At 54.9% G+C, this 22589-nt stretch overlaps 1 protein-coding gene across 9 annotated transcripts in view; it reads right to left on the bottom strand.

The window, feature by feature from the left end:
- Positions 1 to 1292: 1292 nt before the first annotated feature.
- Positions 1293 to 22589, bottom strand: part of LOC122388846 (dystrophin-like) — a 185658-nt gene continuing 164361 nt past the window's right edge. For 7 of the 9 annotated variants that reach the window (XM_043380307.1, XM_043380310.1, XM_043380313.1 and 4 more), the window contains 11 exons: positions 14687 to 14889; positions 13573 to 14121; positions 7261 to 7346; positions 6578 to 6905; positions 5743 to 5854; positions 4996 to 5115; positions 4624 to 4742; positions 4016 to 4415; positions 3583 to 3703; positions 2927 to 3211; positions 1293 to 1964 (listed from right to left, as the gene is read on the bottom strand). In XM_043380307.1, the coding sequence (XP_043236242.1) occupies positions 1882 to 1964; positions 2927 to 3211; positions 3583 to 3703; positions 4016 to 4415; positions 4624 to 4742; positions 4996 to 5115; positions 5743 to 5854; positions 6578 to 6905; positions 7261 to 7346; positions 13573 to 14121; positions 14687 to 14889 (2406 nt within the window). In that variant the 3' untranslated portion in view covers positions 1293 to 1881. The remainder of the gene's footprint in view (positions 1965 to 2926; positions 3212 to 3582; positions 3704 to 4015; positions 4416 to 4623; positions 4743 to 4995; positions 5116 to 5742; positions 5855 to 6577; positions 6906 to 7260; positions 7347 to 13572; positions 14122 to 14686; positions 14890 to 22589) is intronic. The other 2 variants (XM_043380311.1, XM_043380312.1) reach the window with 1 other exon arrangement.

The raw sequence follows: 22589 nt of genomic DNA, 5'->3' as shown, positions 1-22589 counted from the left end.
ACGCAGGCTTTCGCTGGTCACCGGCAGTAGCGGCGAGCGACGTCTGACTGCTGCCGTGGACAGCTCCCGTTCGTACCGCCGTTTGTGATCTCCAGTGGTCACCTGTCACTGACCGGTCCAGCCTCCTCACTCATCGACACAGTCTTATTTATATATCAGGCTACTTTTATCAATGTCTAACCGGCACAAATGCCTTGGACCTCCTGTCACCTCTCACCGACAAATAGAACCCACAGTCATCTCTCACGAACGCCCCTGAACTCGGGTCACCTCTCTCTGACCTAAGGCTCGCTTCTATCACAGCCCCCCGTGTCGGCAGCACAGACAGCACGAACACGTCTCCCTCCGATCACCGGCGGCGTTCTGTCCCCACGGCAAGCCGCCACCGACTGACTGCCGGGGGCTAGTCGGAGCCAACGACAGCGACGTGGAGAGAGGAGCGAGGGAGACAGAGAAGAGGAGCGAGCAGATCACAGGCAACGGGGATGAGCACGCGAGCGTATGGAAACGGAAAAAACGAAAAGGGAGGGAGGGAGGGAGGGAGGGAGGGAGGGAGGGAGGGGGAGAGAGAGAGAGAGAGAGAGAGAGAGAGAGAGAGAGAGAGAGAGAGAGAGAGAGAGAGAGAGAGAGAGAGAGAGAGAGAGAGAGAGAGAGAGAGAGAGAGAGAGAGAGAGAGAGAGAGAGAGAGAGAGAGAGAGAGAGAGAGAGAGAGAGAGAGAGAGAGAGAGAGAGAGAGAGAGAGAGAGAATCCTGACGAAACGGGACAAGGGACAGAACGGAGCGGCAGGAAGGGGCGAGTGCCAGGGCCGGGCAGATAATATGGCGGAATGGGATGGAGAAAACGACTGGGAGGCGGGACTGTGCAGTAACGTACGAAACAACCCGGACGGAACGATAAACGAAACGGAACGAGAGAGGTGAGACAGTGCAGGGAGAAGGGACGGAACGGAAGAGACGGAATGGAACCAAGAAAGCGGGATGGAACAGCTTAGACTGATAATGACTAACCAAGACCGAGCTTGGACCGAAAATGATCGAAACTAGTCGCGAGAAAGAGCAGGCGAGACCGCTACACAAGAATCCAAGACATCCTGATTGGAATTGGACTTATCGATTTCGACATTCCGAACCTCCAAGTTTCGATTTTGATGTTCCTTTTTTCTCGCCAGACGGACAGACGGTCAGCAACGCTGCGTCAACACGCCAAAATCGATAGCGAGAAAATATTTCCAGCATGCTTCTCCTCATACGTCGAAGTAAGAGTCGTCGACCGTCGTTCCCAAACGCACCAATCATCTGTGACGATTTATTTCATTCTCTGGGAGACCGGTCGCAGGAAATAAAAGTAATCAACAACGTCCAACGATTCACCAGTCAGTACAGCTCCGGGAATCATGTCAATGAGATTAAAATGATCTTCTAGCACATTATTTGTTCTCCATTGGGTCCGCTAGCAAGCTCACTACGCACATAAATAAACAGACTATCATTATAGTGGTGATAACTGCGCAAGCTATTACAAAATTATTGAAATCTCTGGCGTCGGCCGCCGCCGCGACAGGCGGCCTCTATCTCACACTCCCATTCGCTGTGCACGCACGTGTGTGTATGTGTGTCTGTGTGAGTGTTGTATCTTCTGACGGTCGGTCTGACCGGCCCGGTGCCCTCGGCCCGGCGAACCCGCCCGGCACAGCGCGCATGGCCGCGATATGTGGTGATTGGAAGCAAGTTTAGCTGTGATATTGTACGTGATATGCCACATGACGCCTCAACACTTCATCGTATCAAAGTTTGCACATAAGAGGACACCAAAGATTAGTAACAGTCCAACAACATGCGTCGGCCGCGGCCGACAGCGCCACTCGGCGGCAGCAGCCGACACTACTGCTTTGGTCGCTCCTCGGGAGATGGCTCTTCGTCGGTCATCACGTTGACCAACTCGCCGACTGCTTTACCCAGGTCTCCTGCGGAATAGAAGACAACGGTTAGAGAGGTTACCAGAGCAGCGTCACCTTACACCACTGATGGAGTGCAATGGTCTGTTATGGGCCCCACGGCGGCTGCTTGACGGATGACTGATAAACAAAATACGGAGAGCAGACGGAAAATGACTGATAACAGACGAATTCTTCTCCCTTAGCTTGGCGAAAGTTCACACATCTGCCCTGTTCCTTTAAACGCACAATTCAGATCGAATGGCAAACACGAAACGGTGACGTCTGTACGCCAGACGCATGCACAGCGATCACACACATTACAAAATCAAAGATTATCACACGGATGCAAAATCTGAGATCGGGGGTTATAAAACATCCGGTCAGATACGCGACGATCGATGTGTACAAACATGCGTGCCATATGCAGCTCTCCGAATTGCGTGCTTCTAAGACCTAAAACATGCCGCAAAAGTATGGGCATTTGTGGCATACCGCATCGATCTGACTTCAGTCATCAATACAGTTCGGTCAGATATGAACTGAAACAGGCATGCATACGCCAGACGGCGGTACAGCAGCCGGTCTCCGCTGCCGCCTCAGAGTCGACGTGTAGGCCGCAACAGAGCATCCCCTCCCCGTCGTCACCACACAAACGGCACGACCGCGTCAATCACCGATCAAACCATGCTGAGCTATATACAGGGCATGATAGCACTTCAAATTTTCAGTATGGGTAGGTTAACATCTGGCACATGCTCGATGTTCAGCGTCAGGGTCAGGGCACTGGGGGCGCCATCTGGGCCCAGATGGTACGGGGAGAGATGCAACTACGGACGACGAAAGCCAAACCACTGCACGCCTGTCTAGGAGCTCGGCCGGGCTATGTCACAGGCAGTCGGCAGGCCGGCCGGTCGGGGTCACAGGCAGTCCGGCCGGCCGGGCCGCTCTCCGGGAGGCCGGCAGCCCGCCGTCCGCCGTCGCCGCTCTACCTGCGTATGAGAACAGGTTGCCCACGTAGTCGGCGGGCCGGGGGTGGGCGTGCACCAGCGGGTTGTAGACGGGAGCCGGCGGCGGTCTCCCGCTGGTCGGCAGCGCCAGGTCGTCGGGCCGCGGGTAGTCGGGCCGCACGTAGCTGCGCAGCTCGTGCAGCTCGCGCATCTCTCGGCCGACCGAGAGCCGGCGCACCTGGCGCTCGAGGCTGGCGCGCGCGCCGTACTCGGGAGCCGGTGGCGGGAACCGCTGCGGGGACGGCTCGTGGCCGCCGCGCTGGGAGCCTGCGGTCACAACGCGCCGCACCGCTCATACCACTGCAGCCGCGCACAGCGAGACAACACCAGGCACCAACACCAGCAGCGGCACCAACACGAGGAACTTACACCAATATGCACTATTCACAAATAACTTATGCTTATAAGGCACCCAAGCGGAACCAGAAAAAAAAATAGAACAAGTGCCTGACGTAGACCCAATATAAGGCCAGCACCACGAGTGTGAGGCACACACAACATAAAAGGAAGCCGCCCAGCGACTAGCAGATAGAAGAGAACCAGCACCACCCCCGTCCTAATACCCTCACCACCACCACCACCACCACCACCGTCACCACCGTCACCAACATCCAGCCACGACCGGCCGCTCTACTGACCTTGCCGGGGCAGTGATCCGCCGTTGGCGCGCGCTGGCGAGTCTGTGGCCAGCTGGGAGGCCGTCACTGAGCGCGTCTGCAGCGTCCCGGTGCGGGAGAGGCTGCCGCTGCCGCCGCCGCCCTGACAGACAAACAGAACGTGTGACACATACAGACCAATTATTACATTGAGACAACAGGCACGCATAGTAACTCACGAAACAATCTGAACATGGCAAGACGTGTAACAGCTGAGCCATGATAAAGCATCATGATAAAGCACAATTTCGTCACGTTCACGTCGCAGATGGTAGCTGACACTAGTTAAAAATGCAAACCAGAAATCTTATATCATTTTGAAGTTAATCATAACTATGAGCAGACACCGGCAGCTAAGGCAGGACCGGGCAGGAGCTGTCTGAGGGACCAATCACCGGTCAAACGGCCGACCTACCTCATCCAGCAGGCGGCGCAGCTTGCTCAGCTGCTGCTCCAGCTGGCGGTTGTGCTCTTCCAGCACCTGCATGCGCGTCTCCAGCCGGCCCTTGTGCTGGCGCAGCAGGCGCGCCTCTGTCAGCATCTCGCGGTCGCGCGGCCCGGCCGGCAGCTCGGCCGGCGCCGGGCCGGCGCTGCGCAGCCGCTGGTATTCGGCCTGCAGACACTTGTTCTCGTCCTCCAGCTCTCTGATCATGGTCTCCAGCTGGTGGCGCTGGCTGCCGTCAATCTCACGTACCAGCTGCACGGGGCTGCAGGGCACGGCCGCGCCGCCGCCGCCACTGCCGCCGCCCGACGCGCAGCCGTTACTGGTGTTCAGACTGTGGCAGTACTGCATGATGAGTTGGTGCTCGTCCTCGCTGAAATAAAAGGAGGGAGAGGCGAGGTCAGAGGGCTGAGGCTGACATCCGTGACAGGCATGGGCAGTAGACCAGCACAACTCACTCACATCTTACACCAGTCCCTATAGACCCCGAGCAGAGCTCCTAACATTTTCCCTTCCTTCCGTCAAGAGAGGGGAGCACATAGTTTTTTTTTTGTGACAGCACAGGCCGCAGGAAGCCTCACCTCTCTGGTGTGGAGAAGTTGTGCACGTCGGTGTCGGAGAAGCGCGAGCTGTTGAACATGTGGCCCCTCTCGGGTGACTGGTGCTGCGGGGAAGCGGTCGGCGACTCCAGCGCGTCCCCCTGTAGACACGGTGGAGTTAGACGCGGCGACCGATACATCACGCCCGGACAAATCTCGCTACACAACAATGAGCACTAACAGACATACAGGCCATAGAGCCACAGTGAAAAGGAATTGGTAGCCATTGGTAACAGGGCTCAGCAGCTTATGTCACCCATTATGTACCTATCAAACATTACGTCCTACCTATCATCAGGTCGCAATCTCCCTTCATTTCACGAAACAACTGCACCGCGAGTTGACCGCTCTTACCTCCAGCACAGTCTGCACCGGCAGGTAACCCAGCTTCGGGTGCTTCTTGAAGTAGCGCTTCGACTTGAACTTGTTACGCAGCGACTTGGTGAAGTCCTTGATGTCGTCACTGGATGAGCTCTGTCGGAGGAGAGGGCGAATAAAGACATGCTACATGAACTCCCTACGTAATGAACCTCTGGGGAGATTGTCCGTCTCCTCAGCCGACCCTCGGTGATGTGAGCCCGGTTAAAATCGCTTCCCTTTTCACTGATCATTCATGATTAGGATAGTTTTCAGTCGTTTCAGTCGTAGTTTTTCATTATAGGTCAGTTGAAATCGTGGGGCTGTATCCATCATAACGCCAAGTTGGTCTACAGCTTTTCCTGTTTACATGATTCCCCAAATGCACGGATACGTCAGGGCCTGCGCAGTGCGCACCACGCTTCGCTCATCGTGTCCTTGCGCTCAGACTCCATATATCATTCAATGATTGGGGTGGTGGCTAAGTTGATGGGACTAAATTGATAAAAATTGGGTACAGAAAATAAAGACCGCTAGAAGACCACTCGTGGCCAAAAACCGCCAGATTTATCTTATCAAAGTTAATTACGTCAGTGGGACAGTGAGCCTACGGCTCTCCCATAAACTCCAGACCGGCACTGCCAGTGGTCAAAATACGCAGTCTGAAACAGCAACCATTTCACGCATACTGAACTGTCGACGATGCGGGAGGGCAGACGGGCGGCGGTAGGGCGCGCCACTTACCTCTGTACAGTACTCGTGCATCGGATGCGTCAACTTGTGACTCTTGGAGACGCGCCCGGTGAAGAAGCACTCTTGGCACATGTCGAAGTTGAAGCACTTGAGACACCGGTACCTGAAGAGAGAAGGGGAGTTTCGTCACCTGAATGGAGCTGGAAACGAGGTCACCTCTTACAACTCTTACAATGCTTTGACAGCACTGGATGCAGTTCAGCTTGCATTAATTATAGGTGGATACCCAGCTTTGACACCGTTCCGTGCTTCTATCCTCAGGATACAGAAATCCTTCTCCTCCACTCCGCAACGCCCTCCGGGCTGGACAGGCAACTTTATCTCATGCGGACTGCTCCCTTGGAGCGGCACCGCTGCTCCCGAGGGAGCGCACCCCGTAGCCGGGTGCAATGAGTGCCTTGGGGCTGGGTGGCCTGTCCTCTGGACGGGCTCAGCCCCGGCGATTCACTAGGGTGCCTGCCCAGACCAATGTCTCCCCCTATATTCTACCATCCTCCCGGCTCTGAAATGGTCCCATTGGACGGAAAGGGCCTAACCCAACAAAACAAAAACAAAACAAAACAAAACCAGCTTTGACCACTGTCGTGTCCTTCTCATCTTGTGGTTGCTAGATGCCCGTCGTGACTATTAAAATAGGACAATTTGTAAAATTATTTTCCACGGCCCAAGCGCGTAATCCCGGATCCCGGACGGGAGACGATTCATTAGCTAAACGCCCAGCTAAACCGCATCGTAGTTTGGCATTAAAACCGTGTGCCCAGTGAAACAAGAAAGCAGTCCTACCCACGTTCAGGTCCGGCGTGTCCGACCCCCACCCGGCGCCCACCTGAAGCCGATGATGGGGTACTCCTTGCAGACGTTGCACTTGGCCTGGTGGCGGGCGCGCTCGGCGCCGGCCACGCGGTGCAGCACGGGCAGCCAGACGACGCTCTGCGGCTCGGCGCGCAGCCAAGCCAGCAGGTGGACGGCCTCGATGGTCTCGCGCTCTGCGCCCGCCTGCTGGAAACAGCTACGCACCGACGGCTCGATGTTGGAGCCGCCGAACGCGGCTACCTCGCCCAGCTGGCGCGGCAGCTGGATCAGGTCGTGCAGCAGCAGGCCCAGCTTGCGCTGGTCGGCCTGGCGCTGCGGGTCGGCGATCAACCGGAACATGTCTGCAGAGGGACACAGAGAGCGTCAGAGACGACCACAACTGCACGTTGCGAGATCGCGGAACGCCAAGGTACGTCCGGTTCACCAGCCAGAGGACCAGTACCTCGCAGTATGTTAGATAAGCAAGATGTAGCCGGTGGCTCGTTTGTCTAAGCCGGCATCCACCAATCATCAGTAGTGGAGACCGGGGTTGAAAAGGGTTACTAAGGCAAGTTGATCACAAAGCGATCGTAAATCTGTCTGTTCACCAATTGCTCATATTACCTACCCTAAGAACAACCTTACCCGGGAACGGATGACTAAGGTTACATGACGCCCGTCTGGCCCCCAAATACACCAGTCAGACTCAGTACTCACAGCGGTATTTCTCCTCCAGGTGACCCTTGGAGAGCGCCACGATACCGACTTTGAACGAGAGCACCCGCAGCTGACCCGTCCGCTGGCTGTGAGAAGAGGGCGCACAGTGGTCAGGAGTGGTCAAGGGCGGTCAGTGGACCGACGGCCGCCGTCAGTGATGGGCTGACACGAGATCACAGATAACGTTAAATGACCGATGGACAACGCCGACACTTCATAACCGTTACACAGCTTTTATGGCGTTATCCCGCGCCCGGCTGGGGGTCCTGGATTTCCACGCCCTGCTGGGGGGGGGGGGGGTGTTTGAACACCCCCCCCCCTTGTAACTCGGCTCCTGGGCCACGTAGCGATACGCGGAAGGCGGCGTTCGAAAGAGCGTAAAAAATAATGACGAAATCAGTTCGGTTAATTTTTTGGTCAGGTCAAAGGTCAGGTCACCAGAGGTCATTGAAGGCAAAATTTCGCCGATTTCCAGGTCGAATGTCGAAAATTTCCAAGAAGCCAACGTATAACTCGGGAACCAATAAAGCTACAGCGCCGCGGAAAAGCGCATTCGATAGCCCTATTAACGCCCTTTCTGAGTAATTCTCTCAGATTTGACCTAACGTCAACGGTTTTGCCTGCAGGGGGCAAAAACTGCAAAAATAGCCGATTTTTTCGGAAACAGTTTTTCTGCAATAACTTCTGACCCAAGCCTTGTACGAGCTTACTTTTACCGGCATCGTGTTCCTCTCGTCAAGACGCATCGAATGAACTATAACTTGACCTTGAAAGGTCAACTAGAAAATTTGACCTCAGGTCAAGGTCATGACCTGACCGGAAAGGGTCGTGTTGCATATCAGTCGATCCGTATCGTCGAGCTGAACACATCTAAGGCGTTTTCATCGCTCTAGCATGCCTCTATCAAAAGTTATTTGCGAAAAACTGTTAGATACCATTCGTGACCTAAGATGACCTCAGGGCATAAACAAGGGTCACGGACACCATTTTCATGTTCTGTGTGTCTAAAACAATTGTAATTCGGTGTTTGGGAGTGTTTATAATGTCTTTCGTCCAAAAGAGGCGCATTTCAATTTTCTCCCATTGACTTATAATGGGGAGGTCGCAAAATTGACCTGACCTTAGGTCATCGATATCAAAATTCTGGGATATACATTTTGTACATGCTATTGCTCTTAGCAATCGCTGAAAGTTTCAAAGCGATCGGTCACTCGGTGTAGCTATGACAGACATTGAAACTTTTTATGAGGTGAGGTCACTTCAAGTGACCTGGTGACCTGACCTTGAATGACCTTGGTCTGAAATTTTCACATGTGTAGAATTGATGTATGATAAGGTGTATCAAAAACGGCGGCGCTCCGCGCCGCCGTTTTTGAGATATTCGCGAAAAACCACAAGGGGGGGTGTTCAAACACCCGCGCCCCAGCAGGGCGCGGGTTATTAAAAAGAAACTTCAAACCACAACTTGTTTTGCGTAAAAAAAAAAAAAAACACTTAAGGCGGCCGCACACTAGGCCATTCGGCGGGCGACATTCCGCAAAAACGCAATTCCGTGGCGACATTACGCTTTGGTAAATTCCTTTTTAATGACCTCCTTACAAATTATTTATGTTTTTGATGTATTTAGCTTGATACAAATTTTCGGCCACGGGCCTTGATCACATATCAGTTTAAACACAGACACGAAAAACACACAGACACCAATGCAGTTACAGTTTTGCCAGTTTTTTTTCTTTCAGTTTCTGTACAACTTCGCGTGATAAAAAAGCACAATATACCTACAGTTCTAAGGAATATGTTAGATGGGCCCAATAAAAACGATCATAGACAACCTAATAGGTCAAAAATTAACTTTAAATTCGTTTTCGTATTCGATTCATTCATCTACTTTTCAACGTTCACTCATGTACATGCACATAAAACCCGATAACTACATAATGTACCACGATGATACATTTCGATTCAGTTGCGGCTTTAGCTTTCGGATTTGTAGCGACTCACTTATCTTTCGGTGTGGATGGTCGCCGGTTTTTTGAATGATTTCCACCGTTAGAGGAATTTCACCCCTTTGAAGTTCTAATTCTCTGTGAGCCGATCTAAAGTGATCACCAATGGGTGTGTCTCGGGTCTTGTTCTTGGCGCTTACGACATGCTCATTAAAACGTAGCCTAATAGGCCGTTTTGTCTCGCCCACATATGTTACTTCTTCTCCACCTTTCTGGCAGACGCTACATGTGATTCTATACACTACACCTGCGGTTAGGCACTTCCCTTTCAATCCCGACTCACAAGTATTGCAAACTCGCGACCCTGCTGGGCACTTGGGATGGGAGAGGGCAGAACGTGTGAGGCGGCTTTTCAATGTGTTCTTGCTTTGCCAGGCTACTCGCAAGTTTAAATCAGTTTTTCTCACGATGGCATTGACTTTGGCACAGACGGTCTCGTCGATATATGGTAGAGTCAGGTACCCGTCTAGCTGCTGTACTTGCTGCTTTTTGTGGTGCCGGTGCTCTCCATTTGTCGTCGGATGTGTCTCTGCTCGGGTAGCCTCTCGTTGCAGCCTCCGCACCAACTGTTTTCTGTAGCCGTTTTCTTCGAATAGCTGCTGTATCTTCTGGCAGGAGCGAGCACGTGCCGCTGCATCTGACGACAGTCTGATGGCGCGTCGAAACTCGGCTCGTATCACTGCCTGCTTGGTCTTCATGGGATGTGATGATGTTTGATGGATGATGATCCCGGAGTGATTTGGCTTTATATATAGCTCTGTTTGGTACTTGGAATTTGAGTTCACAGTGATGAGAGTGTCCAGAAACGGTACGTTTCCAGACTTACTGCTATCTTCCAGAGTGAACTTGATTCTCGGGTGGATGGAGTTGAGGTACTCGAGGAACTTGTTCAGCTCGTCCCGTCCGTGAGTCCAGACTCCAATGGAGTCATCAATATACCTCGAGTAGAATTCTGGTTTCAGCACTGCATTGTCCAGTGCACGCGTTTCGAATTTGTGCATGAATATGATGGCTACTGGGGGTGCCACCTTGTTGCCCATGGCGATGCCGACTCGCTGTCTGTAGAACTCGTTGTCGAATTCGAATACATTGTTTTCGAGGCAGTGGGTGAGAAGGCGGGTGACGTCATCTGGTTCTAGTCCACACAGGTCGATTTCGGCTCGGTGTTCGTCTATCATATCGGCAACTGCTGACACGGCTTCGTCTAGAGGGATGCTGCCATAGAGATTAACGACATCGATGCTAAATACTATAGCACCTGGGGGCAGCTGATGTCCCGGAAACTTGTCGCCCAGTCGTTTCAGGTATTCACCCGTGTTTCTGAGGTGTGCTGGAACCTTTTCCAACAGCTGGTTCAGGATCCTCTCCAATAACCAGGACGTTTTCTCGGTTGGTCCACCACATGCTGAGACGATCGGCCTTAGGGGAACTCCGTTTTTATGGTTCTTCGGAAGTCCATAAAATACTGGTGTTCTGGAGTTCGTCGGTGTCAGATCTTTGATTAGTTTCTCGGGGAGCTTATCTCTACTCGTTTGCTTGAACAGCTGCTTCGTTTTCGCTTCGATTTTGGCTGTAGGGTTGTTCGAAAGTTTATCGTAGTTCGTTTCGTCATCTAAGATAGCGTGCGCCTTCTCTACGTATGAGTCCTTGTCCAGTATCACCAGTCCCTTACACTTGTCGCTAGGCTTCACTATTATGTTCTCATTGGCTTGCAACTCCTTCAGTCCTCTTCTCTCTTCTGCTGTCGTGTTCATCGTAGTCTGGGCATGATTCTTGTACGTGTTCAATATCTTCTTCTTGAGTGCTTTTAGCTCTTGTTCTGTGTTACTGTTGGAAGGCGGAGGTTGTTTCTTCACTGCATCTGGGAAGTTCGGTTTGAATCTTCCTCTGTTGTGTCTTGTTTCTGGCTCTCCTTGCGGAGGCTGCAACGAGAGGCTACCCGAGCAGAGACACATCCGACGACAAATGGAGAGCACCGGCACCACAAAAAGCAGCAAGTACAGCAGCTAGACGGGTACCTGACTCTACCATATATCGACGAGACCGTCTGTGCCAAAGTCAATGCCATCGTGAGAAAAACTGATTTAAACTTGCGAGTAGCCTGGCAAAGCAAGAACACATTGAAAAGCCGCCTCACACGTTCTGCCCTCTCCCATCCCAAGTGCCCAGCAGGGTCGCGAGTTTGCAATACTTGTGAGTCGGGATTGAAAGGGAAGTGCCTAACCGCAGGTGTAGTGTATAGAATCACATGTAGCGTCTGCCAGAAAGGTGGAGAAGAAGTAACATATGTGGGCGAGACAAAACGGCCTATTAGGCTACGTTTTAATGAGCATGTCGTAAGCGCCAAGAACAAGACCCGAGACACACCCATTGGTGATCACTTTAGATCGGCTCACAGAGAATTAGAACTTCAAAGGGGTGAAATTCCTCTAACGGTGGAAATCATTCAAAAAACCGGCGACCATCCACACCGAAAGATAAGTGAGTCGCTACAAATCCGAAAGCTAAAGCCGCAACTGAATCGAAATGTATCATCGTGGTACATTATGTAGTTATCGGGTTTTATGTGCATGTACATGAGTGAACGTTGAAAAGTAGATGAATGAATCGAATACGAAAACGAATTTAAAGTTAATTTTTGACCTATTAGGTTGTCTATGATCGTTTTTATTGGGCCCATCTAACATATTCCTTAGAACTGTAGGTATATTGTGCTTTTTTATCACGCGAAGTTGTACAGAAACTGAAAGAAAAAAAAACTGGCAAAACTGTAACTGCATTGGTGTCTGTGTGTTTTTCGTGTCTGTGTTTAAACTGATATGTGATCAAGGCCCGTGGCCGAAAATTTGTATCAAGCTAAATACATCAAAAACATAAATAATTTGTAAGGAGGTCATTAAAAAGGAATTTACCAATCACCTACATGCCTTACATACAAAGAGCACTACAAGAATTAAAAGACATTACGCTTTCGTGGACGCCGAATCAGCTGCCGAAACGACAAAATTATCAGCCGACCGCTGCCAGCTAGCTGTCCGCGGGTAGAGTGCGCATGCTCGCGAACAGCCGCGGAGTTGCGGAAAAAGCTGGACCGGTTCAGCTTTTTCCGCGGCGACGCCGCGGACACCCGAAATTGTGGAACTTGAAACTCACCAATTATTGATGGAGCAGCCGAGAAATAGACTTCACTTGATAAAAAATCGTAGCGGCACTTCTTTCCCCATATTTAATGGTTTTTATACACTTCATTGGTTATTCCAATAATGGGTTACTATGTGCCTCTCCACAATTGTCTTTAGGTTTCTTGCATTTGTCGACAAACATGGTTGTTTACATTAATCACGAGCTTTATTTTTTTGCAACTTCCTCCAGAAATTATGTCAAATTAATAGATATTCAAAACTTTATTGTACAGAAATATAGCATAATCGCATTAAATAAGCAAATATTGTATTTGCTTAAATGTATTTAGTTTTCATTCGTTTATATTAATCATAAAATGTTTCACATAAAGTTCCTGAAAATACTAAGTAGAAAATCGCACCGCCGAATGGTCCTGTAAACTGCTGAAAACAAGCGGAAAGCCGCTGTAGGAATGTCGCCCGCGACATTCCGCTTTTGCGGAATCTCGCCCGCCGAATGGCCCAGTGTGCGGCCGCCTTTAGTCATAAATGTCGCACTAATGGACATCAAGAAAAAGCGAACAATAACCCCGAACACATGTAGCTGCTGTGCTTGTTAACGGTTTTCCCTATATGAATCATGGATGCATTTCAACAGACTGTTATATAACGGTTTGTTAACTAACCAGCCAGGAAAAGGCCGAGCGGAAACAACAGCAGAATATCGTCAACCTTTCAGAAGTAACACAATATCTCTCCTCGAAACCTAGTTATTTCAACATACAGTGACACGAGAGGCAAACCAGCCAGTTCAAGCGCTCATTCATTATCAATGTAGTCAGTCTCCATACCGCATATTGATAACCCACACCACCGCGTCTCCTCCTGAGCCCCAGTCTATAAGTCCCGAATATGTAAACAGCCCGCGCACCTCCCGTGTAACAGAGTTTTACAGCGGCGGCGCGGCGGGACGCCTGCCGTCCCAGTCCCACCCTGGCCGCCTCACGCACCTCTCTCCGCGCCGCTCATTGAATATAGAGAGCGGCGCCGCCCGGCGCGGCCGCGGCGGGCCTCAGTGAGTGGTGAGGGGCGGGGTCGACATACTACAGCGGGCTGTTTGGAGGGCGGGACAGCCCAGTAAAAGGGCCGGCTGAGTGCGCCCGGGTAGCCCGCCTGCCGCTCACCTGTCGTAGACGTTGAGCAGCCAGTTGAGGCAGAGATCCAGGCACACCGGCATGTCCACCTGGTCGTTGCTCTCAGCCGCGATCGTCTCGTACAGCGTGGCCAGCACGGTCAGCATGTCCGGCACGTCGATCAGCTTGTCGTTCTGGGCGCGCAGACCGTGTCCGTCGAACGCTTCCACAGCGTGCGCCAGAGGCAGGTGGTGCAGCGCCAGCCGCCGCTGCAGCCGGCGCAGTTTCAGCGAGGTGCGGTAGGCCGAGAAGCGGACCGTGTTGAGCTGGGCCATGCCGTGCATCAGCTCGGCCAGCGCCGGGTGGTCCCACTGGGTGCGCTGCGTGCTGTGGTTCATGTAGTAAGGCACGTGGTTGGCGGCCGTGCCGCGCTCCCACGGCGGCTCCACGGAGCGGCCCAGGAAGCCGTCGGCGGCGTGCGGCGCCGGCGGACGGCCACCGGCCACCTGCCGGTACCGCTCGTCCATCGCCGCCGTCAGCGACTTCATGCGGCCGTTCAGCGACTCGAGCCGCGACAGCTGCGCAGAGTTCAGCGGCACGCTGAGGAACGGGAGGGAGGGATGGCGGTCAGAGGGAAGCTGGGAGTCAGAGGGTATGTGGTCCCAGATCACAGGTCAGTTCTCATTAGTGATGTCAATTACGGAAAATCGGAATACCGATACCAAACCAAATACCAACCAAAACCACGGGAAAATACCGAAACCAAACCAACTTGGGAAACTGAGGGAAATACCAACTTTTTACTGATTTCTTGGCCTCTTATACATAAGTGAGGGCTTATGATACCAACAAAATACCAAACACATTACGATTGAAATACCAAATACCAAGTTGGTATCGGTTTGGTATCGGTATACAAAAAAGTTGGTATCCGATTGACATCTCTAGTTCTCATACATGATGGACGACACACATCGTCAGACGTGACTCCGAGAAACCACATGATTTGGAACCACAACACAACTTAAATTTTGTTCAGATCCTTCCGTTTCACTGGCAAATAATCATGACACAGCTGAATGAACGAATATCGGAATATCGTCGTCAACGATTCAGACAGCTGCTCTGACTGACCAGCTGCAGGTCTGACTGCGATGTAACTGACCTGTTGGCGGCCAGCCGTGCCGCCTGGTCGTTGATATCGTCCAGGCCGCGCTGGGCGCCCACCAGCTGGCTGCTGATCTGCTTGTACTGCGTCACGTCGCCGTCCGTGGTGACGCCGTCGTCGCTCCAGCTGCCCCGCGCCGCCTCCGCCGCACACACACGCTCCTCCACGTCGTTCATACACTTCTCCAGCACGTGCATCTTCTGTGGGGAACACGGAGAGAGGATGTCAGAGCTGAGAGGAGCGGCTCAGAGCGGCCGGCTCCGGGCCGAGCGGAGGCCCCTGTGAGGACGGCCTTAGAGACACTCCCGGGCCGGGGCGGGCCGGGGCGGGGCGGGGGCGGGTCGGCGGGTCGACGGTGTCGTCCTGTCGAGCCGAGCAGAGACGGAGCGCGCGCCGCCGGTCGTCTCAGCCGCTCCTGTTATCCAATTGGGTGTAATTGGAGCAATGGCTCAGCCGAGAGTGACTTGACGCCGCCAGCCCCGCCCGCTGGGGGAGCGCGCCTCCGAAAACCCGAGTACGGGCGCACTAACAGCGGCCGGAGGCGTGCAGCAAGAGGCAAACGCACAGCGGCACCGATAGTGACAGTAAAATAACTCATACACCTTGTACAAGGTCAGGTCAGGTCAGGTCACAGAGGGGTGCTCGCGATTATCTGTATGCTGGTTTCCTAAATACGGTAAGTAAGCGTAGCCATAGGGCTCACTAAATTGGATTCCATTGATTCTGTAATCTATCTATTCATTAATGATGTAACCTATTTCCCGAACCTTTTTTTGCGAATTGCCAGAACAGCCGGCATGATATTTGGAGCTAACCTAGATGCAACCGGCATTCTCCCGCTGCATATTGCTGCTAGGGTGCCAGTCATTTGGTTGTATGTAGGTTGGATGGATGTCCGTGAAGTTAGCCCATCAAGGATATGGTAGGTCCCGTCCATCAAAATCAGTGTTGCCATGCCACTCTGCATGATGTTCAAAGTTGTGGTGCCACCCGGCTCCGGCGATATTTGGTCTGGTGGCTGTGGCTGCTCAGCTCGGGCAATCGGTGCCGTCAACCCATGACAGGTCATCCCGTGCCCTGGAGCCAGCTCAATCCGTGCCATGTAGCGGGGCATGGACTGTCGGCCCGAGCCGTGTGCACAGGGTTGATCTGTCCACAGCCCGTGTCGTATAGTAGATTCGCTCCCTTGCGATGTAGCGAGGCCAGCCCGCGCCGTGTGTCAGGTCACTCCGCGCCGTGTGACAGGGTCAACTCGCGACCTGTGCCAGGTCACTCCGTCTACAGCCCGTGCCGTGTAGCAGGGTCGCTCCCGTGTCCAGCGCGGCAGGTCACTCTGTCTACCGTCCGCGCCGTGGGTGTGAGTGGGTCCGGCGCGGCCGTCGTATAGCGCCGTCTGGCCACCTCATCACGACGGCGCGCTCGTAAACTGACCGCTGACGGCCGCCGTAAGCCGCGCCGTGAGCCGGCCGCAGCCGGCCGCCCGGATCTCCGCGCTGGCAGTAGCCCGGGTCGGTAGGTGGTCGCCAGTAGCACCGACGTCAGATCCGCCCACCGCGGATGGGCCCCCAGGCAAGAACCCAGTAAACAAGGTGATTCACAAATCACTCTTGCAATGAAATTAATGTGTTGCAAACATCACATGCAGATAGGCTACATAATACGTACAGTCGAGGAAGCATAGGTTGAGCTGACCAATTCAGTGCAGATTTTGGCGTCTTGGCCAGATGAAGACCAGGCGATGTGCACATTGTTATGCAATGTGCAATGTTATACGATATTGTATCGCGTTGACTTTCAGTCGATAGTTCCAGGTGAAATAGCTTCGGCGATCGGTCCTGCGTCTTCTGGTAACGTCGCCCCCCGGCGAGTCCATGCCAACGCCGCGGACAACCCAGACAGTCGAAGACCGCATCGAGCCGCACCCAATCCCAGATCATCAAACGCGATACAGCCGGGAGACGAACTCTCCTCGTCGTCGGCATTATACCGCACCAACAGATTGACGCGGCGCCAACAAATGACGACGGTGGAGAGAAAACGCCGGATCTAACTTGGCCGGGCATTGTTAGTCTCCATACCGCCCGCACTCCTCGCAGCCAAACAACAGAAAACTACCGGAGCTCGCCGGCTCGCTGCGGAAGAAACAAAGTCGAGTGGAGAGGCGCCGGGCTGAGGGCCGCGCTGACAATGTGCGTCGGGAGCTGCCGCAGCCGTCCGTCCTCACGGCGGCCCTGGAGGAGCGGGACAGCGCGGCCCTCCCTCCCTTCCTCCCCTCCGCCGACTACAAATGAGTCGGCATTTGATCTGTCGGGGCCGGGCAGCCGGCGAGGTCGGTCGGGAGCCTCTCATTTCTCGTGTGTAACATAGGGCCGGATTGTGTGGGCCGGCAGCGGCGCAGATGACTGGTCCAAATGGGAGAGCTCTCAGCACGGCCGGCCGCCTCCGATGGCGCGCTGCATAATTAGGTGTCGGGCGGACCGGCCGACCAGCAGCCGCCGCCCGTGCATCGCAGCACGGAAAGACACGGACAAAACACGGCTGTACGGGAGTGGATAAACGGAATACCAAGTAGTTATTGATAACCATACATACCTGTACAAATGGTCACAACAGACGGCCGTACATACAGAAACATACTGCCGGAGGAACAGATTCAGGGACATGGAACGTCCGACAGGCATGGACTATGGTGTACAAAGGGAAATGGACTCAGATTGAGATCCCTTGGTGGTTTTCACTTCCAGCCCACGTTAAACGAATTCCATGCATCAGTATGCATCTGGGAAGCAAATAAACGAAAATGGAGAGGATGCACGGGCGGACAGACGAACAGGTGGTCACACGAGTCAGCGGACAGCGGAGTGCCTCAGCCGTCACTTGTCAGTTGGCCAATGGCCAGCGTTCCCTGGTCGGTCGGCCTGCCGGTCCCGGCGGCACCTGTGGGCCCCACTCCGCTCCTCTGGTGACCACCGCTTCACCCACGACTGAGTGTATACAGACGCCGGGATGTTTAGCAGCATCCTCTTCTCACGCTTTCACTGGTCGTTTCCATCAGCTAAACCGTAGTTAGCTAGCCATTTCGACGCCACACCACAGGGCGAGGACGACACGGCCCCGGGCTCAGATCTCACAGCTTGGCCACACCTTGGTCATCTGTCCGATCACGATCAGTCGCGACTTTTCGTCATTCTGCAAGGTCACTACGCAGGCCACGTGCCGTCTGCGTAGCGCCGGGCGACCATCAGGGGTAAACTTCAATTGTAGATACGGCCACAAAAATAACTCGTTACCCGTTACTCCTACCCCTACCCTTAGCCCGTGATTGTGAATACGGCCACAGGCGGTGGGCTTCCAGTTCTAGACAGATCACGGCCAACCGTAGGGCTCCTCCTGACCTGGCTGTTTAGTTTCTTCACCCGCGAACCTCTGCATAGTCCACCTGGCAATCAGGTCATCGCCTCCCAATCCGCAGCGTGCGGCGCGGACAACATGCCGAAAGTTCCAGCCGCCGCGCTGGGGACATCGCAGCTCACATCTCTCCACAGACGGTCCGTGGGTCGCTGTGGCATGTCCACCACGGGCCCTTACCGCACAACGCAGGAACCAAAACAGTTTAGACCACCGGGAGTCCGAACAAGATCATCACTGCCCGGACCGTGGCGAGCGCCCGACGTAAGTGGCATTGGCCGGCGCGATCCTCGTCAATCAGCCGTAAGTCATTGGCCATTAGTTAACTGGCCATCGGGCGCGATCAGCGGCACTAATCCGGCCGTGAGCAGCCCACCAGTGATGCCGGCCGTCGACGGACCACCAGCCTGAGAGCGGCAACTTAATGGCTCCGTGATGGCCGGTCACCGAGGCTCCTTGATGGCCGGTCACCGAGGCTCCGGGTGCCGGACCGAGCTGCTAACGGGCGCAGAGTCAACACGGTGGCTGCACGGATCAGCGGAGGATCAGCGCGGGCCGGACACTGACGAAGCGGAACGGCGGCCACCGGGGACGGATCGAGATGGGGGCACAGGGAACGGAAAGAAGGGGCACAGGAGACGGACAGGGGGGCAGAAGACAGACAAATGGGGCACAGGAGACGGACAAAGGGGGCACAGGAGACGAAGAGAGGCGGACAGTCACAGGGAACGAATAGAGGGGGCGCCAACTTTCCTCTCTTGCGTTAGCGGTCTACCTGTCTCAGCACTCCGTAATTTAGAAAGACTTCATTTGAGTGGAAACGTTTTCAAAGAAAACGGCCTGGGTAATTCCAGTTGACATGGTATCACATGCATAAGTATTGGTAGGTATGTCTGGATTCCGAGAATTTTACCATACTTATCACTTACTGGGTTCGACATGACACCGCAACGTAGGTTCATGAAAAACTCATGGATTCTGCATAATCTATGTGGGTTGGGCTAACTAATGAGCGCTCCTCGCGTATTTTAATGCTCTTGATTGTGACCGAACGATTGACTATCGTCCAGAGGGAAGCTGGAAGACCAGATGTTGCACCAAAATGTTGGTGATGGTGGATGTTTATGTGTTGCGTTTCAGGCAGCTGTTGGATTCATGCATTTGAGATGTGAGAAGCTAAAAGAGTTTGTTTTCATTTGGACCGTGCAATGCTTCGGCAAGTTCACCTGTGGATCCAACCCCGTCCCTGCCAACTGCCGCACGCTGAAACGCCGACACCTGAAACCAGCGCATCCCTAGAGGACGCCACACCAACCCGACCACTCTGCGGCCGACACCGCACGCGGGGGCTGTCCCGCGGGACCGGCGCGCTGTCAGTGAGCCCACCTCTCGCACCCAGAAGGTATCGGCGTCCCTCTCTCTGGAGGTCGCGCTGGCGCCGCGCCGGACCGGCGGCGACGGCTGGCACACGGCATGCTGCCGGGGGACAGGAGCTGGCGAGGCCTCCCCGGTGGAAGGCGGCGGTGCCGGCGGCGTCTGAGCCTCGGGTGAGCGGCGCGTCCGTCGGCGGAGCGTCAGCAGCAGCGGGGAGCGGGGCGGCCGGCCGTCCGGAGCCGCCAGCTCGGCATAGCCGTCCACCGAGCTGAGGGCGACCAGCGTGGCCGCCGGGCCGAGCGGGCTGCGACCAGGCGGCGGCGACTCGGCCGACCAGCCGAACACCAGCAGCGACGAGCCGGCCGCCGGAGAGTGCGGCGATCCGAGCTCAGCCAGCCGCAGCGGCGAGCGCCGGCCGGCCGGGCCGCGCTCCGAGCTGCTGGCAGCCGCGGCCGGCGCCGGCGGCGGCGGCAGAACCAGCCGCGGCGCCACGGCCAAGGTCGCAGGCCGCGCCGGACGAACCTCCACCGACACCTCCATGGCGGGTCACATGGCGCCGTCGCCGGCAGCCCGCCCTCACACCGGGTCACCACTGAGCACTCGGACAGGTCACCACCTCAGGTCACCGCCGGTCAGCCGCCGCCCCGACCTCCGCGCGCACTTTCACTGTCCGGCGGCGTCGTCTCGCAGGTGCGGCCGGCCCGTGTCGCGGCCGGCGGTCGACTGCGGCCGGCCGGCCGGCCAGGTGGGCGCCCCTGGACACTGTTTGTGCGTGTAGCCGCCGGCGGCGCGCCGCCGATCCTATCTACGGCGCGCGCTCTCTCTTCCCTGGGCCGCCTCAGCTGCCGCGCCCCGCCGCGCCAGACAGATAGCGGGGCGTGATCCACCCAAGATTACTTCACTACTTGTCCTCCGAGCTTCTACAGTTCACCACTGGACCGAAATATGACCCAGTTCTTCGAATGACCTGGCCTGGGCGCAAGGTAACCTTGTCCAGCTGTCAGGTGACCTCGTCCAGCCATCAGGTGACCTGGGATTCACTATAACCAGGCAGCCATTTTTTTCTGAAGGTACGAAAAAGCTTGCCGAGGAGTAATCCAATGCAGGGAATCAACTAGAAAAAGTTGGTAGCGCCTGTTGTATCATGTGACCCATCTTGTTGTGGACATCGGACAACGTGGGCCTTTCGTCAGGTGCCCTGACTGCTCTATGCGCACCTCCTGACGGGGAAGGCCGATGACCCGCGCCGGGGGCGTGACTGGATCACAGAGGTCACCCGCTGAGCGCTCCACGACAACACACACATAAAGTGGTGCGGCGCGACAAAAAACGGCGGCCAGGCGCGGACCGTCGCCGCTGCGCGCCGGGTCGGGACGCGGCGGGGCGCAGCTCGGCCGGCAGCGCGAGCCGCCACTTACAGCATCTCGCCATCTCGGTGTTATCGGGAATTGCACCTGGTTACCGGTTCGGAACCCGCCCGCAACGAGCCGGACCCGCCCACACAAACCACAAACTCGCCAGCATCGGTACCGGCCTCGCCAAAACTACTATAAATTCACACCTACTTAGTAACACCAGCCTCACCTACTTGAGCCATAGCCACATTATCCCATATCAACCCCACACATGCAACCCGAGCTTGCAGGGCGCTGCGCCATCCACTGTGCCAGCAACACGGACAGGCAGGCAGACAGACAGACAGACAGACAGACAGACAAACAGACAGACAGGCAGACAGGCAGACGGTGGAGCTGACCAGTGACCCTGCGTGGGTGGTATATACTGCCGTTTGCAGAGCTCCGACTGCGGACTGCAGGTGAGCAGCGACCCGCAGCGGCCGACGCTGAGTGACACGAACAGGGTGCTACGGACCGACACCCGGCGGAGGGGAAGGACGCTCCTTCGCCGCAGCGAGGTCAAGGTCGCCCCCCCCCCCCGCTGCCGAACTCATCAGAACCCAGCAGGAAAGGCTGCGGCGTGGCGGCGGTGGCGGTGGCGGTAGCGGCCTTGGCGCGTGGCGTCGGTGCCGGGCGATACGCCAGCGCCCGTACGGAGCGGCGCCGGCCCGTCACCGGCCGGCCGTCCATATACGGCGGACACGGGCCGTGCAGAGCGGTATCGGCCGCCGGACACCGCGCCGCCCGGTGCACGGAGTCCGAACGACCGACCGGCTCAGCCGGGTCGAGGGCTGTGACTACCCAGCTCCTCAGGTCAGGTCAGACATGCCTCTCACACGCTCTGTGCCACTGCTCAGCGGCATAAAACGCTCCAGTAAATACTGCCGGGCCAACCTGACCTGGGTCGTGATTGGCCAGCCATTGCACCCCTTCCCAAGCCCCGGCCCGCGTCTGTAACAGCCGCGTGTCCCCACCGGTGTGCAGGGAACACACGGACACACGTCCGCCTTTGGGTGAGCTATGGCCACGCTCAAGGGCGCTGTCCAACATCAATCAATTCAACTCGAACCGACCTGTTACATGCGATCTTACGGGATCCATAGCGCACAACACTGAGACTTATAGGACGACCCCAAAATCTCTGAATATCTCCCAATGTCGTAAAACTTCACCATGGGCTACTACATGTTTAGGGCGTCATAAATCACATCTCAGAGTCGCTATGCGGTTCGATTATCATCTGGCGTTCGACCACTGCTGTCAGTCATCGCTGATCGCTGTTTTGCTGCATCTCAACGCAGAACAATAGACCAACGGCTCGTTCAGTGGGTCGTTTACTATAATGTCTGACATCCGTCACAGTTGAGTAGCACAATCCATATTTACTTGAGGCACTTACTTGAGGCATAAATACGGCATTATGCATACTGGTCCTGTACACTGTACAGGTTGCGAGTATGATCAGGACCAGGTCTCCTGGTTCAATTTTTTATCGACGGATGACTTACTACCGAGAAATCGCCAACCAGTGTTGTCATCGCCATGTTCAACAGGCATAATTTTAAATGTTACACAGAACAATTCATTCAAAGCCGTTTCGTTCTAGCGAGTGACGGCTTCTTCCTGACCTGTGGCACCCGATGACCCTTTCATCTCGGGGAACACCTCTGCAGCGCTGGCCAACAAACCAATACGCACGGGCTCATAAAGTACCCCAGTCC

Source organism: Amphibalanus amphitrite, unplaced genomic scaffold, assembly GCF_019059575.1.
Source record: "Amphibalanus amphitrite isolate SeventyFive unplaced genomic scaffold, NRLGWU_Aamphi_draft 000337F_arrow, whole genome shotgun sequence".
Taxonomy (NCBI): Eukaryota; Metazoa; Arthropoda; class Thecostraca; order Balanomorpha; family Balanidae; genus Amphibalanus; species Amphibalanus amphitrite.
Note: the sequence above shows the minus strand (reverse complement) of the source record. Positions and strands in the feature narration are given on the sequence as shown.